At 39.9% G+C, this 14,746-nt stretch overlaps 1 protein-coding gene across 1 annotated transcript in view; it reads right to left on the bottom strand.

The window, feature by feature from the left end:
- LOC120949675 (protein rhomboid) overlaps window positions 1-7,195 on the bottom strand; it is a 47,534-nt gene extending 40,339 nt beyond the window's left edge. The window contains exons 1-4 of the mRNA XM_040367099.2: window positions 6,268-7,195; window positions 3,823-4,349; window positions 3,652-3,675; window positions 3,357-3,530 (exon numbers count right to left, since the gene is read on the bottom strand). Of these exons, the coding sequence (XP_040223033.1) occupies window positions 3,357-3,530; window positions 3,652-3,675; window positions 3,823-4,047 (423 nt within the window). The 5' untranslated portion in view covers window positions 4,048-4,349; window positions 6,268-7,195. The remainder of the gene's footprint in view (window positions 1-3,356; window positions 3,531-3,651; window positions 3,676-3,822; window positions 4,350-6,267) is intronic.
- Between the last annotated feature and the right edge of the window lie 7,551 nt (window positions 7,196-14,746).

Here is a 14,746-nt window from a genome sequence, read left to right as displayed (position 1 = left end):
CACGGTAGACCTCCCGCCCTAAAGACGGGTACGACCAGCTCATAGTACACGTCGATTTGGCGGGTGTTTTTCACGGTTCAAACTATCTCGAATGATTCTTTTGCATCCGTATCATTATTTATTTTGTTTCGTTTTCGTCGTTTCGTTTCATGTAGTTTAATTTTCATGTATCTGGCTGGCAACGAAAGTAAGTGGAAGTAAAAGAAATTGTACAAGAAAACAAACAAATCAATTTCATGCTTCTTTTGAGAACAGTAGCTAAGATGAAACATAACAAAGAAGACCAAAAATAAACATTTGAATTGTCATTTTGTTAGTACATATTTTTTATTGACATATTTTTTTCGATACTTGCTAACTGTAGGATGCAAGATTATTCTTGAATCTTTCTATTCATTCCAATCATTACATTGATTATTCGGCTAAATGTAATCTTATAAGTCATAGATAACCAGAAGTGGCTTATGGTAGATCAAGAAATACTACTGTTATTGCTCCAATTAATAAAACGAGTCCATATTCATCAATCTATCAAACATGATATTTTATTTTTTTTCTAACTTACTAAATTTTATTCATCCAGTTTAAATGGAGAAAGTAAAAATGTAAGTTTTGACACGCTGCATGGATATATAAAACATGAAAAACTTTCAGCGATTAGTTAAGATGAAAAACCGACAAAAAAGGTACAATGCAGACGATCTCTACAGCCACCACATGTTGCTGTAAGAGATGATTTTTTGGCACACGTCAGACACGCTTGCTACCCATATGGCGTATTGGCCGCGGATTTTTCGGCATCGCTATAAAAATGACCTGACCCTTATCCTTCGTTCGTGATCGTTTACCTTTTTAAAAAACCAGCAGGACCTGGCGCTGTCTTGGCAGCCATAACGATCTTAGCTGCAGCAACTGTTGCCAAAGAGCAGAAAGTCGCACATACTGTATGTGTATTGCTGTGGCTTCCGATCCGCGAGCACATGGAGAAGCTGAATCGTTCGAACAACCGGTAGCTCGGAAACGATTAAAAAAGGTAGCATTCGGTGCATTGTGCATGATTTTTGACAAGCGCGCATAAACGCAATACGTACGGCAACAGCAGGCAGACCTGCACTAGAGCGTCCCTGAATGGTCGGTGAAAGAATGAGGGAGAATGTGTAGTCTTAAGTGTTTAAACATTGAAGGAGGCAGTTCATTCTTATTCAGATGAAATTAGACCATTAAATTTCATAATCCTGAAAATGTCATTCGTTTGTGTTCATAAGTTCATCAGCTGAGTTCTTCAGTTTGATTCATAACATCGACGAACTAAAAAAACGCACATTTTAAGCAATTATTGTTTTGTTGATTTTTGATGAATAACTGGAATATTTTGAAATAGATTTTTTTGACTAGATACAAACATTGATCTGGGAAAATAATTCTTCGACTTGAACTCTATGGGTGATCTTAACTGTAATTTCATAAGCTAGCTGCTCCAGTTTGGTGTGAAGCTTAACAGTTGTCAGTGCGCAAGTAGCGCCCTTGTGACTTTCGTCACAATGATTCTTCAAACAGGAGGGAGAACAGATATGGCAGCATACCTAACGCTTTTTTTCGACATACCTAGGAAGGTCAACCATAAAGAGAAAGACCCCAAAGTCCAATTAAAAATTACCTATAATCTGTCAACCTTCTGTAAACTGCAGAACCTCACTAGTTAGGCTTTGAACCCTGCCGACACGGGGTTGACATTTTCTAAAGCGAATCATTGCCTTTTATCGCTGATCATTCCTACGGAATGTTCTCTGACCGTACCAGGACCAGCAGTCGAATTCGTCCATTGACCGGTGTCCCAGATTTATTATCTTAATTTTCCGTCCATTCGATTGCAGTTGTACGCAACGTGTTCCTAACACAACACAGCACGCTGAAAGTGATATCCTTTTTAACTACCTGGATTGTCACGGCGTTAGGTCGAGGGCACAGCTTGGAACAGCTTGGCGTTTCTTCTAACCGCTGTCGTAATTTTGTGCAGACTCTGCTATTGTTAGGCCGTATTCATTTGTCCTCTTTTTCGATTATGTTTACTTGACAAATAAGTAAAACTGACCAAACAAACCACCTCGGAGAACGGCCGTTGGCTCAATGGAACCCCGGCCATCCCGTCGCTTCAATTGTGGATAGAATTTCTTAGAAATTAGTTCAATGTCTGCCAGTCCAGTAGTTGGTGTTGCTTTAGGATTAAAGGCACCGGCTGTGTTTCCGGATTCCTATTGGAAGGATGGAGAGAAATCAACGGTGGTCTCCTTAAAAAAAACACTATCTCATTCTTACTCCATCAACAAATGGCATAAGCTATCGGCCAGAATGCGTGCGTTTCTTACAAATGCAACTTCAATGGAACTTCTATAAATGAGCAGACATCCAGATCACACCTACCACCCTGATCGTGGCAGGAGACACAATGAGAATGGGCAAGGTAATCACCGAAAAACAAACAGACCCACAAAAAAGGCTAGAATGTCACACTCAGGTCACAGGCTGATTAAGTCTAATTTATTTCAAACCTTCCAAACTTCCTTTGATCTCTGCAGGTCCATGCAGGGAGACCTCCAGTAGGACATTGGTTCTTCTCGTCGTGTCTTTATACCAACAAAAAGTGACTTGATGTTCCCTCGTTCTAAAGTGTTCTCAAAAAAAGCTAATGATATTGATTCGAGAAGCGGTGCGCTGGTTTTTTCCGTTGTCATTTTACAGGAACACACCAAGTGTCTTTAGCGGTACCGGCAAATGGAAAGGATAATAATAATAATGATGATGGCGGTCGTGTAATTTTCAAGATAAACTATCTAATGATACAGAACGCAACTGCTCTATCCAAGCCGTCAAAGGCTTGTAGGCGCGAGTGACATATTGAACACGAGCGTAATAATGTTCAGGCGAGGTCACCCTTTCCTGTATTTCATGGGATCTTTGTTGGAGGTTGTTGGAGGAGGATTCTATGGTAATGTATTTATTTGATTGCTTGTGAGGTCGCTGGCCGTTTATTTAACCAAAGAACAAAAGAATCGACCGTAGGATAAGATTCAAAGCCACACACCATTAATGGATTATTGATGGCGCTATGAAATGAGGTTCTAAATTATTGCGAGAGAAAAAACAACTCATTCGTGGATTACGACATATTTATAAAATAAAGTAAACTATTTCAACATATTTAAATGTTCAGAATATTCCTAATCCATGCATACTCCCTTAATTGAATCATTAGTATGTAAAATGTAAAAATTGCTTGAATTCTTCACTTCCAGGCTTCTCAGCATAATTAGCGCGAAAAGCTCATCAAGGTCAAGAGTAAAAAGTCTTCAACTTACCACGTTCACGAAATCCTGGAAAGAGATTGCCTCCACCTTGGAGGTCTTGGCTTTGAGTGCGCGATCGTACAGTATGTCACGTTTATTAGGCGGAACGTTGGCGAGAAATTCTGGCGATTTGAGTGCTGCGACAAAATCGTCCACGGGAATTTCGCCAAATCCTTCGGGATCGAACTGCAAAGAGGAGAATGCAATTACAATTGACGGCGCACAGGGCAAACTTTGCAGCAGTCTCGCGAACTGATTGTGGATCGATTGTGCGATTCGAATTCATTTTGTGGTGGGTCATGCTTACCGCATCGAATAATTGACGCCATTTCTGTGGAAACACGAGAGTTGAAGATCGATTCGTAAGTTAACAAACGCTGAGAGGCATACAGAATTAAAAACTTGGTAAAGAACACCAACGCGTTTCCCACCCTCCCAGCAAGTTCAAGTTTGTGTGCATTCAAACGCGCATACTTACATCCTTCATAAGTTCCCGCCGCAGTTCGACCTCGTCGTACTCCGAGTTGAGATCTGTGTGGTCCGTCTCGTAAACAGGTTCTCCGTCACCGGACTGTGAGATAGTTCCGATACTGCCGAGCGACCCGGCAATCGTGGAAATGTGCTCGATATCGGCCAATGTTTCTTGTTGACTGTTGCTGGCAGCATCAAGCTTGCCACTGCCTCTATCATAACCGGACCACATGACGTGTTGGTTTGCATGGGCTGGATGAATCGAACTCAGTAGATGAGTCACCGACCAGGTTCGTTGGATGATGTTGTTTTCTTTTCCTGGATCGAAAGTGTAGTATCTTTTGATGAGGTCTACGTATGAAGATGTGTCACTATTAAAGCCTCATGCATGGTTTCCACTCCTGTTGTCATCTACGGCATCCAACATCCTCTTTTGTGTTGGTACCCTTCAAAGCCATCCAGAAGGCATTCCAGTAATTTCCCATGCGTAAAATGAAGCCGTTATCGGAAGCCCAGGACTATCTCTGCACCGGTCTGTAATGTTGAAGGGCCAGGGTTCATGTAGTGAAATACATCTCTTTAAGACAGGAAAAGATTCACGGTCAAGATTCTTGATTCAAAGAGTAACAGAATGAGTTATGGCGTGAAAATTAACGTTATTGAAAAGAAAGTGTTTATACCACCGAGAAGGCAATGTAGTAGACCACCATGATAACGACCACCGAGAAACTTTGAAACCCGTTACTATTGATAGGCGCCACACTACAATAATCATGAGCTGGAAAACTTTTCTTTTGTTTGATTGAATGTGACCGTACTATAAAATTTGATGTGATCGCATGAGTAGATATTTTTTCTGTTATGTTTCATTCAAGTGAAAAAATGCACCTTCTGAAGTGGAAGGATGGCGCTTCAAATCATTGCAATGAAAAGAAAGGTACGGCGAGATGCACTCCCTGTTTCTAAGGTTCCGTTAGGTTTATGATTTAATCTTACTTCAGGCCACCATAACGAACGCTCTAACGATCAGAAATGAAAAACGGTCAATCACGCCATTGCCGGAGTATGGCTCCCGAATGCAGCCAGCATACGTATAAATCATCATCGTATCTGTTTTCTATTCTGTTTGTGAGCAGGACACGAACATACAGAATTCGTGTCATCAGCAGGACCCCTGCTGCAGTGCCGAATCATTCGGTGGAACGCTAAACCGATCACTTTTGGTTCCTACCATCATGATGGTTATGCGAGATAACAAAGGACGAGAATAGTCGTAAAATTGTTTGGAAAGGTACGAGAAAGTTCATTACGCTAGCCGCATAGCTGATGTTCAGATTTGGAAGTTTTGTTTAGAATCAACTTGAACTAAGTTTCGTCAACTGATGTGTTGATTGTTGAAATGTGCCAGTGTGTAGAAGAAATACAAATGGGTATCAAAAATATATCGAGGAAAACGTATTAGTAAGGATTATTTAAAAAAACTGAATCTACAGGTTTAATCTATTAACGCTTTCAAGAATTAGCTGATAAAAATGGATAAACATTTCAATTTAACACTTTCGCATGAAAATGGTGTACGTAACCATCAATCAAGTGCTCATAATATCAATACTTTATTCTTAAAGCTGTCCACTAAACCAGTGTGGAGCGTATAATCGGGCCCGATTTTGCAGACAAACTGCGGTAGGCTGCATTCTGTTGCAGTCAACACTGCAATGCATAAATTACAACCATCAGCCGGACTTCCTCCCTCAATGAGAATCAAATATAGGACCTTAAACTTCCTTACGTGCCCTGAGTGGCCGACTAAATTTTGAACGCCCCTTTCGTTCCGATAGGGTTTGACGCTGGCCATGAATAAATGAACGCCGTTGAATGTCTCGTACGATAGCATGCGGAGTAATAAATGTGTTGCTCACTTTGCATATTTTATACCCTGTTATCATGAGCCCATTCTGCAGGTACTGAGGTCTATAGGGAAAGCATACTCACTGGTAATTTCTCTATTGCCGATTATATTTAGGAATTTTTCTCGAGTTTTCTTTTTTTTGCTATTATTTTAGCTATTTTTGGAATGGTACGGGTCATTATTTGGATGGCAAGCATATCTAGGGTAGCGGTAAAAGGTTATAATATCGCCTTTTCATAATGCAATATGTTTCTTTAACTTATTTACAGTAAAGCTGTTATTATTGTAAAGAAATATTTTATAGCAACATTCAAACAAATAGTCTTTTGGTTTGCTATGTTGTTATTTTGTTATATATGATCAATTATACTTAAGACGAAGAAGGTAATAATAAATTCAGTGGTTATCAAGTTTATTTTTGTAAATATAATGTGCTCTTTTGTTCTATGTTCTATTACATCGGTGTCATAAAAAATAAGATGATTTTGGATGAAAAAATTGGTGTAACTTCACTATTTTTATCCGTTTACTAACATTATTTACCTTTTCTAATTACATCGGTTCCTTAATCGCAGGATGTTTATACCATTGAGTATAAGGATTTTGTACTTTTATTTTTCAATTCACTTTCAATTCACTGTTACTCAACATTTATTGCTTGTCAAAATTCACTAAAACTAGTTTTCAACTCTTTTAGCAACGAAATCTCCCTAGTTCGTATCTTTCCGTGCAGTGTACAACACCCCTGAGGTAGGTTTTTCTGCGTTTCCGTTGATTAAATTGCATTACATATTCATTCCCCCGGTAGCAAAAACATCACAATTCCATACGTTTCTCTAGCAGCCTGTGACTCACTGCACTAATACTACGAAACGCATTTATAGGCATTCCTATTTTATCACAGCAAAGTCAATCGTGCACCGACCCACCCCACGGTACAGGAAACACGCGCGCCTACACCTATACCACAACACAAACGCTCTCCCCTAACGCACTGCTGCATAAGCAGGGAATAACACGAGATTTGGGAGTAAATGATGGCACACAATTTTTGGGCTAGCCTATGATGAGCGATTTTGTATTGCTGGTGTTGTACTGTGTGTAAAATTTGAGACACTTGCAATGTTTGTATTCATTAAATTACAAAGTTTTTAGAAGCACATTTGTAGCAGGACACTGGGCACTGGTTGGCAATGTTAGCATTGAACGGCTATCCAACGATTATGGTAAGCAAAATACACACCCTTAGCACTGTTTTTGAGGCTTTTCGACACGGTGTTCGAGAACTATGCACATTTTAAGAATGGCCACACGTTTTATACGGTAAAACAGGACACGACCGAATATTAAGCACTTGCCTATGCTGTAGACACGCTTTCCAGTAGCGTTTAGCCGACTTTGTTTACGGCCATTTGTTGTCGTTTTGTCCCGGAACTGGCCACTGCGATAAAACGCAACCGAGGGCAAGAGGACTCTGCAGTGGAAAGGAACACATTTTGATAGACAAAATGACAGGACGCCAATGGCGACGACTGCGCATGTGCCAGTTTGAAATAGCAAAGATATCACAACACGAGGATGAAACATTTCACAAGGAAATATTTCATTCTTATATGGGTTTTCGGAGTAATACATATATGGCATGGCAATATGTTGAACGAAAAGTAAATTGAACCATTACTTTACAAACATGTTAACAAGCCAAATGTATGTTTTGGAATATCTGCATGAAGTTTTGTCTCTTATTTGGAGATAATTTTCAGCAAAACATTTAAAACCATCCTTCTTTCCTCTCCCTTCATTGCCCTAACAATGCTTGGCGATGATTTATCTGCCAACTGGTTGTGTTCGGTGTGTCCTTTTTTTCAAACACAGCACAACGGGAATTAGTTTTGGTTTTCTTTGGTGGAAAGTTGTGGGTATGAAATTGCCGACTCCGTTTCTTCTCCCTTTTGTCGCCTTTTGTGTGTTAATTCCCTTTTAACCGTCGATGCGTTTGTGCAAATGTGCTTTGGCTTGCGAGACCAACCACAGGCATAATGAAAACGTGGTGCACGGTTCACCGATACCGGTTCGATTCCTGGGTCCCTTAATGTTTTCCTTCCAGCCAGACGTCGGCCATGAATGGTGTCTCAATTTATTTTTATTTATTTGTTCTTTATTTGCCGACATCGGTACCGTTTAGCAGGGGCTGAGCTTGAATGCTTGAATAGATCTGCTTGACTGAGGGGTTTCCTTTCGGTGATTTCGGGGACTTTGTCCACGCAGTTCCGTCTGTGCATTGTGTTTCTTCTAACGCTCAAATTGGTCGAGATTAATACATTAACGCGCACGACCGCATGCCACTACAGCATGCAGGGGGCTGCCCCGCTGCGAGATCACATTTACACGGTTGACAGTTTGGCAGCAACAGCGACAGCAGAAAGACGGAAGCATTGCAAATCGCTGCAGTTAATGCAAATTCCATCAGGAACTTTGCCGCTTTCCTCACCCGTAACCAATCCTTCGGATGAGACAATTAATTTATGCCCGGTCAAATTGGATCTTCGTCTTAAAACGGTTCTAATGCTCGATTGTTGTTGTGTCCGGGTATGGGTTTGGACGTACATTCTTGCAGAAAATTGTGTTCGGGTGTTAAGTATGCAGCTAAGAAAACTGCCCAAAACCGATGGATGCTTACGTTGGAAAGAAAGCGTAAACCGACGGACCTCAGCGTTGGGAATATCCTCAAAAACGTTAGATGCAAAAGCATTTTTAAACCGTGGGAACCATTTAAGGTTCACTCGTTTGTCGTAAACTTTTGGTGTGAAACCCTCGTAAAATCATATCGTTCGATGGGGCAAAATCTCAGAAAAGAAAACAGAGAGAAAGAGAAATGTTTTACGATTGGGAAAAACCTCTAGCACTCCCACGTCCGTGAGACAGGTAAGTGTACGTGACGATTTGATCTTTCACCGCACGGCCGCAAGGATGCTTGACCGAATCCTGCGCCGGATAGTGAGAAGCTGTGTGCGATTTACATATTTTATTTGGGGCAAAATGGAAGCATTGCTAAACCAAACAGACTTTCTCACGTTTAACGCTATGCGGTGTGATGCATTACGGACGCGCAATGGGATTTGTGAAATTGTATGAACAAATAGTTTTTAACAACGATCAGGTACATCTATTTGTTTTGGACGTCTAAACTCGGCTATGATGATCATTTTATAACCTTTTAAAACCAAACAATTCCGTGGGAACAATCAGCGGGACGTGTTTGTAATCATTTGAAGTGAAGAAATCCGGAATCGTTGGCATCATAAAATATTCGATCATAAATATTCCGACTAAAATTGCTCATCTCATGGCAAAACGATTTTTTATATTGCCAATAAATTGCTGAAATTACTTAAGTGATAAAAATACCTCAAAATTGAACCTTTCGTATTAAATTCATTTTCTTGTAGACGCATATGTTGCTCAGAATTAATGAAGAAATGAATATCAACCGAAAAGGCCTTACGCCCGATCACATGATTAATGATCGTGTATGGTAACGATCAGAAACCCGATCTTTTGATTCGGCAGCAGCAGTCAGTAGCATTTCGGGGGTTTATCTTTAAAACTAGCAGCTTTCATACATTCATATTAGTCCACATGATAGACTTGTGACGCTTTTAACATACATTTCGGTTAAAGGTTGCAACGACACCAAATGCTTCTGCGGAAGAGCCTGGCATTTGCCACGTTCAAAGACGATGCATCACGGTATCATTCATTTATCAACAAGTCTAGCAATATGCTGTGGATTTTGTTGTTGTTCGTTGACTATGAATGCATGGAACGCAGTGATGGAACGCAGCACGCGTCTTCGCAACAGCAGATGGTGGCTGCAAACTCGAGATCCGTTTGGGTTGGGTTTAGGCTTATCGCTCTGGAGTTGATCTTTTCCCTCTGCTTATGGTGGATGTGAAAGAAAAGATGTGAAAAAAGGTATGAATTCAGAATAAAGATCCTTTTCCATTTCCTTGGCAAATGATGGACAAGATTAGCAATCGGTAAGGGAGAAAGCTACTGAGCGAAGAAGATCTGATCTGATAGATCTGTTCGCCTACCCATAATACCTCCATGAGATGGACGTATGTCCATCTGTATCTATGTGTATCCATGTGTATCTTTTATATTGAAGCGCATCGCAGTATTTGAGTTTGGTTTACTGCTGCTTCTGTTCGGCCCACCGAATATCCTTTTTGGGTTATTTGTTTCGTCTGCTTTAGTCTTATCGTGGTGCCCATTTGTGATGAACTTCTCATTCGATCAACACCGTCCTGTGGGTGCTATAAATAAAACAACATGCATATGAGTTGAAAACGCACGCTCAAGTGTATGTTCGTGTTAATGAATAATGCAAAAGTAGGCAGTAGATGATCTATTCGATTCTTTTGTTCACAATTTCACATTTAGTTGTGAAGGAAACTATAATAAACAACAGTTTTACTATACTAATACAACATTTCTTATACTTTTGAAAATACAAACAAACTGTAAATTTTTTGTTATCTTCGCTCGAAAGATCAGTTTTGGCGCATTGCGAGCGATTGTGACGCCTATTCAACGGTTCTCGGTAGTCGAACCGATCCAACCAGAAGCGTTATAGCGCAACCTGATCGTCATCGGGCGTTTCCCTTAGCGCGTGCCTTCGCGCACGATGCACCGATCTCTGCTTACATCACTTGCCAGCTGTGTTTTTTCTTCTCTGTGTCAGCCTTTGCATGCTTTCCTGCCTTCATTTCCTTTACAAAGTCAGAAGCTTAAACCTCACGCCGAGCCTTATTCCTTTCCTGACTTCCTGTTCCAGCCGGCACCAACATTTGGGCGGCATCATAAAGACGAGCAGGAAATACGAAAAACAAGCGCATATGGTGCGCTGGCGCGATCCTGTACACCAGGTGTGTATACTTTTTCTTCTTTTGGTCAGTTTCGCTAAGCAATCGTATTCATAATTTGTTTCGTGTTTTTTTTTCTTACTACATGCATCAAGAAAAGGACAAACGTAATATGGTAGACAATTGCGTGACATTATTGCATCGATTGCTTGGCCGTTTGCTCGCTTTTAGCGGTATTTGCGGCGTGATCAAACAATATCCCGTTGAATTAATTTATCATCATAACTGCGAATATAATAGAACTTAAAGCTCTGTCACGATGATTTATGCAGACCATCAAACGCCACCTTGATCGGCAGTTCCGGTGTGTGTGTGTACGCTTAGTCGTCGGTCACCCCAAAATTTAAATCGTGACTTATAAGGTATGCAACTCATGTGTCTTACCATCATCAGTACTTTGCACTGCTGGCTAGAACCGATTCATTTTGGATGAAATGTTGATACTCTTCGGCCATTGTTTTTAATTAGCACGCTTAACTGGGGCTGCTAGCATGCATGCATAAAATGATTTTGGTTTGTTCGATACACGGATTCTATCATTAATATTCAATTAAATTGCAATCTGGTGATAAATGGCTGCAATGATTCACAAATAAATTAAATTCTTAAATGGATAGGAATACTAAAAAAATCTTTGGATATGAATACTAAACAAACAAAAATAATGAATCATAAACCCAAGAGCCGTAAACTATTTATTCGTGCATCACGTTGATGTATCCAAACCGACACATCACGACCGCAGTAATATTTTCTTTGCTCACATCAGCTAGTTTTTTCAGCCTAATGTGGCACATGTATCAAACCTATCCGGTAAGTTTATTGACCTAACTACGCTAAGTTCCTTCACCGAGGTATTTGTATGTAATGTAATTATGCAGTCGATAAGCCGGCAAGCTAGCCCTCTGCTCTAGTCAAACGTCCGAATCCATTGCTCTAAGAAATCAAACGCAAACATGTACTAGGGGTACTGACTAGTCGCTCATTTTTGTTACTATCGATTCGAACGCGGTGCTTGCGAGGTGAAACAAAAATCAACAAAAAACACCCCAATTTAGGTTGTTATCGTATGAAATATCTTCAATAGCAGTTTTTGTCCCGAATGGGGATTTCATTAGCGAGTTGGTGATGGTAAAAGTGTTATAAAGAAAAACAAGATTTTTCATTACTTATACTATGCAAGCGTAAAAGGCACATGGAATGGTTGCGTGAGTACTTTCTGTTGAGTAGGGGAGTTTGCGTGACTATTGCATAGCACGGAGGAATAGAAATTCGTCTGAAACGCTACGAATTGGAAGAAAAAAAATCAAACTACACACATTTTTTCTCGTCCCAGTAAAGGATTGTCATGCAATTTGGTATTGCTATTCCTGAGGAGCATGACTTATAACATGGATAATCAAACAACATGGAAAGTGTGTTAGAAACGTTATCGGTTAGAAGCAAAATCGTCTCAATGACTTACGGGGTGTATACTGGTTTCCCAAATTTATATGTACCACGCCACAGGACAGTTACGCTTTGCAGCACCTAGTCACTCTTGTAGAAGCCTGCCCGTCTATGGAATAGACCATTTCCAAACGGATTAAATTTGGTGTTTTTCTCTTTCTCTCTCTCTCTCTTCAAATTTAGTACTCTCATGTTAGTACTTCAAATGTTATATTACTGTTGTGTATTTAATGTCGAATAAATGCAGCTTCATAGTTATGATTTCTTGTCCGTAATCGTAACTGACCGTAATGCTATTCTATCCCTTACAGTTAGGGTTAGATTAAGTTGAGTATTTGTATCACATATTTGCAGAAACACTGCATAGGCTTCGGCTTATCAGTATCATTACTGCCAGTTTCGAATTTGTTTTTCAACCACAAGCTATAGGATTACAGATTATCGAACACGAAAGCTGTACAATCGCTCGAAAGACATTGCTTGTATCAGCTTTCCTGCGGTGATGAAACGCAATAATATACACACGAGCGATCGAAGATTTGCACCATAAATTGCACACAATATAGGATTCCTCATGGAAACGGAAAAAAGAAATAAACAGAAAATAAAATATCATACTGTGACGCTCCTACGCATCTCAGACGCTTCTGATGCATGCTTGTCGCCCAACTGTCCTACAATTGCAAGGAAAGGGGACTAAAAACTGCATGAAAAGACCACTAACGACGCACATGTCACGTACAAGGTGCTTCCCGGTTCGTCCATTAATGCACCGGCACCCTTCCTGGGCTGAGCTGGCGGCAGTTTTTCATGCTTTATTATTAGTTTCGACCTACAGCAAAGCGAATTGATTGGCACTGAACGACACCGGTACCAAAGGGCATAAAGGAAATCCATATCCTTACGGAAGAAACACGCATGCCCTTTATCGTATGCTTCACACACACATACACACTCTTGTTTCAGATGGTAGAGATCATGTTTCCGTGCGTTCTGAAGGACACCTTCAATAGGAAGCTCCTCAATTTAGGAGCCGATGCCGATGACGATCAGTCGGTCGGATATCGGCGTTGGATTACACCTATACGTGCACGGCCAGATAGCGAACCGTTTGTGTTGATTTTTTGGCATACACTCCTCGTCTGCAGTTCGTGCTGCGTATGAACAGAGCATCGGAAGCGCAGGTGGTGACAATGGGCGCTACTCCGTTCCAGATCCGACAGTATGCAGCAGCGATGCAGAGGAAACGAAATAAGAAAGGAACGTGCAAACAAAATAGCTCTTCCTGCTCATGGGCTCTGGCACGTTCCATATGCCATTCGAAATTGTACATTGTTTGTGTCGTCGTAGGATCTACCGGTGGTATTAGATACACATTTCACTGTGGGTAATTCGAGGACAAAACTACCAGTAAATTTCATAGTGTATTTGATTTTTTAAAAGATACATTATTTCTGCCAAATGATAAAAAAAGACTTTGTATCACATATAGTTTATGTGCATTGTTTTTAAACAGTGATATTACATTTAGGAAATGTTTATTAGAATGTGATTTTTTTGAAATATATATTTTATTATTGCATTTATTACTATGTTTTTTTATGTATAAAAAAATTTCCTTTATTTCCAATAACTGCTGAGCATCTGTAAAATATCGGTGTATTTATAATCGAGGATTAGACGAATAAAAAGTGATAAACATTTATTTGTAAATGAGTTTATGTAGCGATTCTTACAGGGTTTCTCAAGTCAACTCAACATCGTAACACTATTTTTCGAACACGTTAAACGATTGTCAACATCGTATATACATTTCGAATCTGTTAACTTTTATCGATTAGTTAACGCTAGGTTTTGGACCTGTAAATCCCAACTCGAATCTGGAAAACGTATGTTGGCTGTCTTGTCACCCATTATATATTTTCCAGATTCGAGTTGGGATTTTACGGGTCCAAAACCTTGTGTTACCAAATCGAATCGAGTTTACGGATTCGAATTGTATGTACGATATTGACAATCGTTTAACGTGTACGAAAAATAGTGTTACGATGTTGAGTAGGCTTGAGAAACCCTGTATCACTAAACACGTACAAGAATATGAAACATCAAAGTTTTTATTCAGGTTTGATATTGTTGTCTCAAAAATTCGTGCCGTTATAGTGTCTTGGTTGATATATTAATTACGGACACGCAAGTCAGTAATAGTAGAAGAGTTATATTTAATGGAATTCAGCATTCTAAGAGCTTTTTGATGATCATCTCATAATAAAGATTGTAATCTTATTTTTTGGATTTTGTCTAATATATATTCCAAATAACTAGATTCATGCGATCGTCATGAATTCTTCTATCTTCTATTCGGCGTAACGTCCTACGCGGACATGCCAGCCTATACAGGCTTTCGTGACTTAATTCATTACTATTCATTCATTCACAGCCGGATAGCCAATCCTTGCTACGGGGAGACGGTCCATTCTAGGTTTAAACCCATGACGGGCATGTTATTGAGTCGTACGAGTTGACGACTGTACCACGGGACCGCCCCTCGTCATGGATTAGAAGCTTTTAACTTTTAGAAAAAATAGAATCATTTTTCTCTTTTTTTATTTAATTGAATAATTTTATAAACTCATGTTGTTTTCAAT

This window comes from Anopheles coluzzii, chromosome 2 (assembly GCF_943734685.1).
Source record: "Anopheles coluzzii chromosome 2, AcolN3, whole genome shotgun sequence".
NCBI lineage: Eukaryota > Metazoa > Arthropoda > Insecta > Diptera > Culicidae > Anopheles > Anopheles coluzzii.
This window is presented reverse-complemented; position numbering and strand designations above follow the sequence as displayed.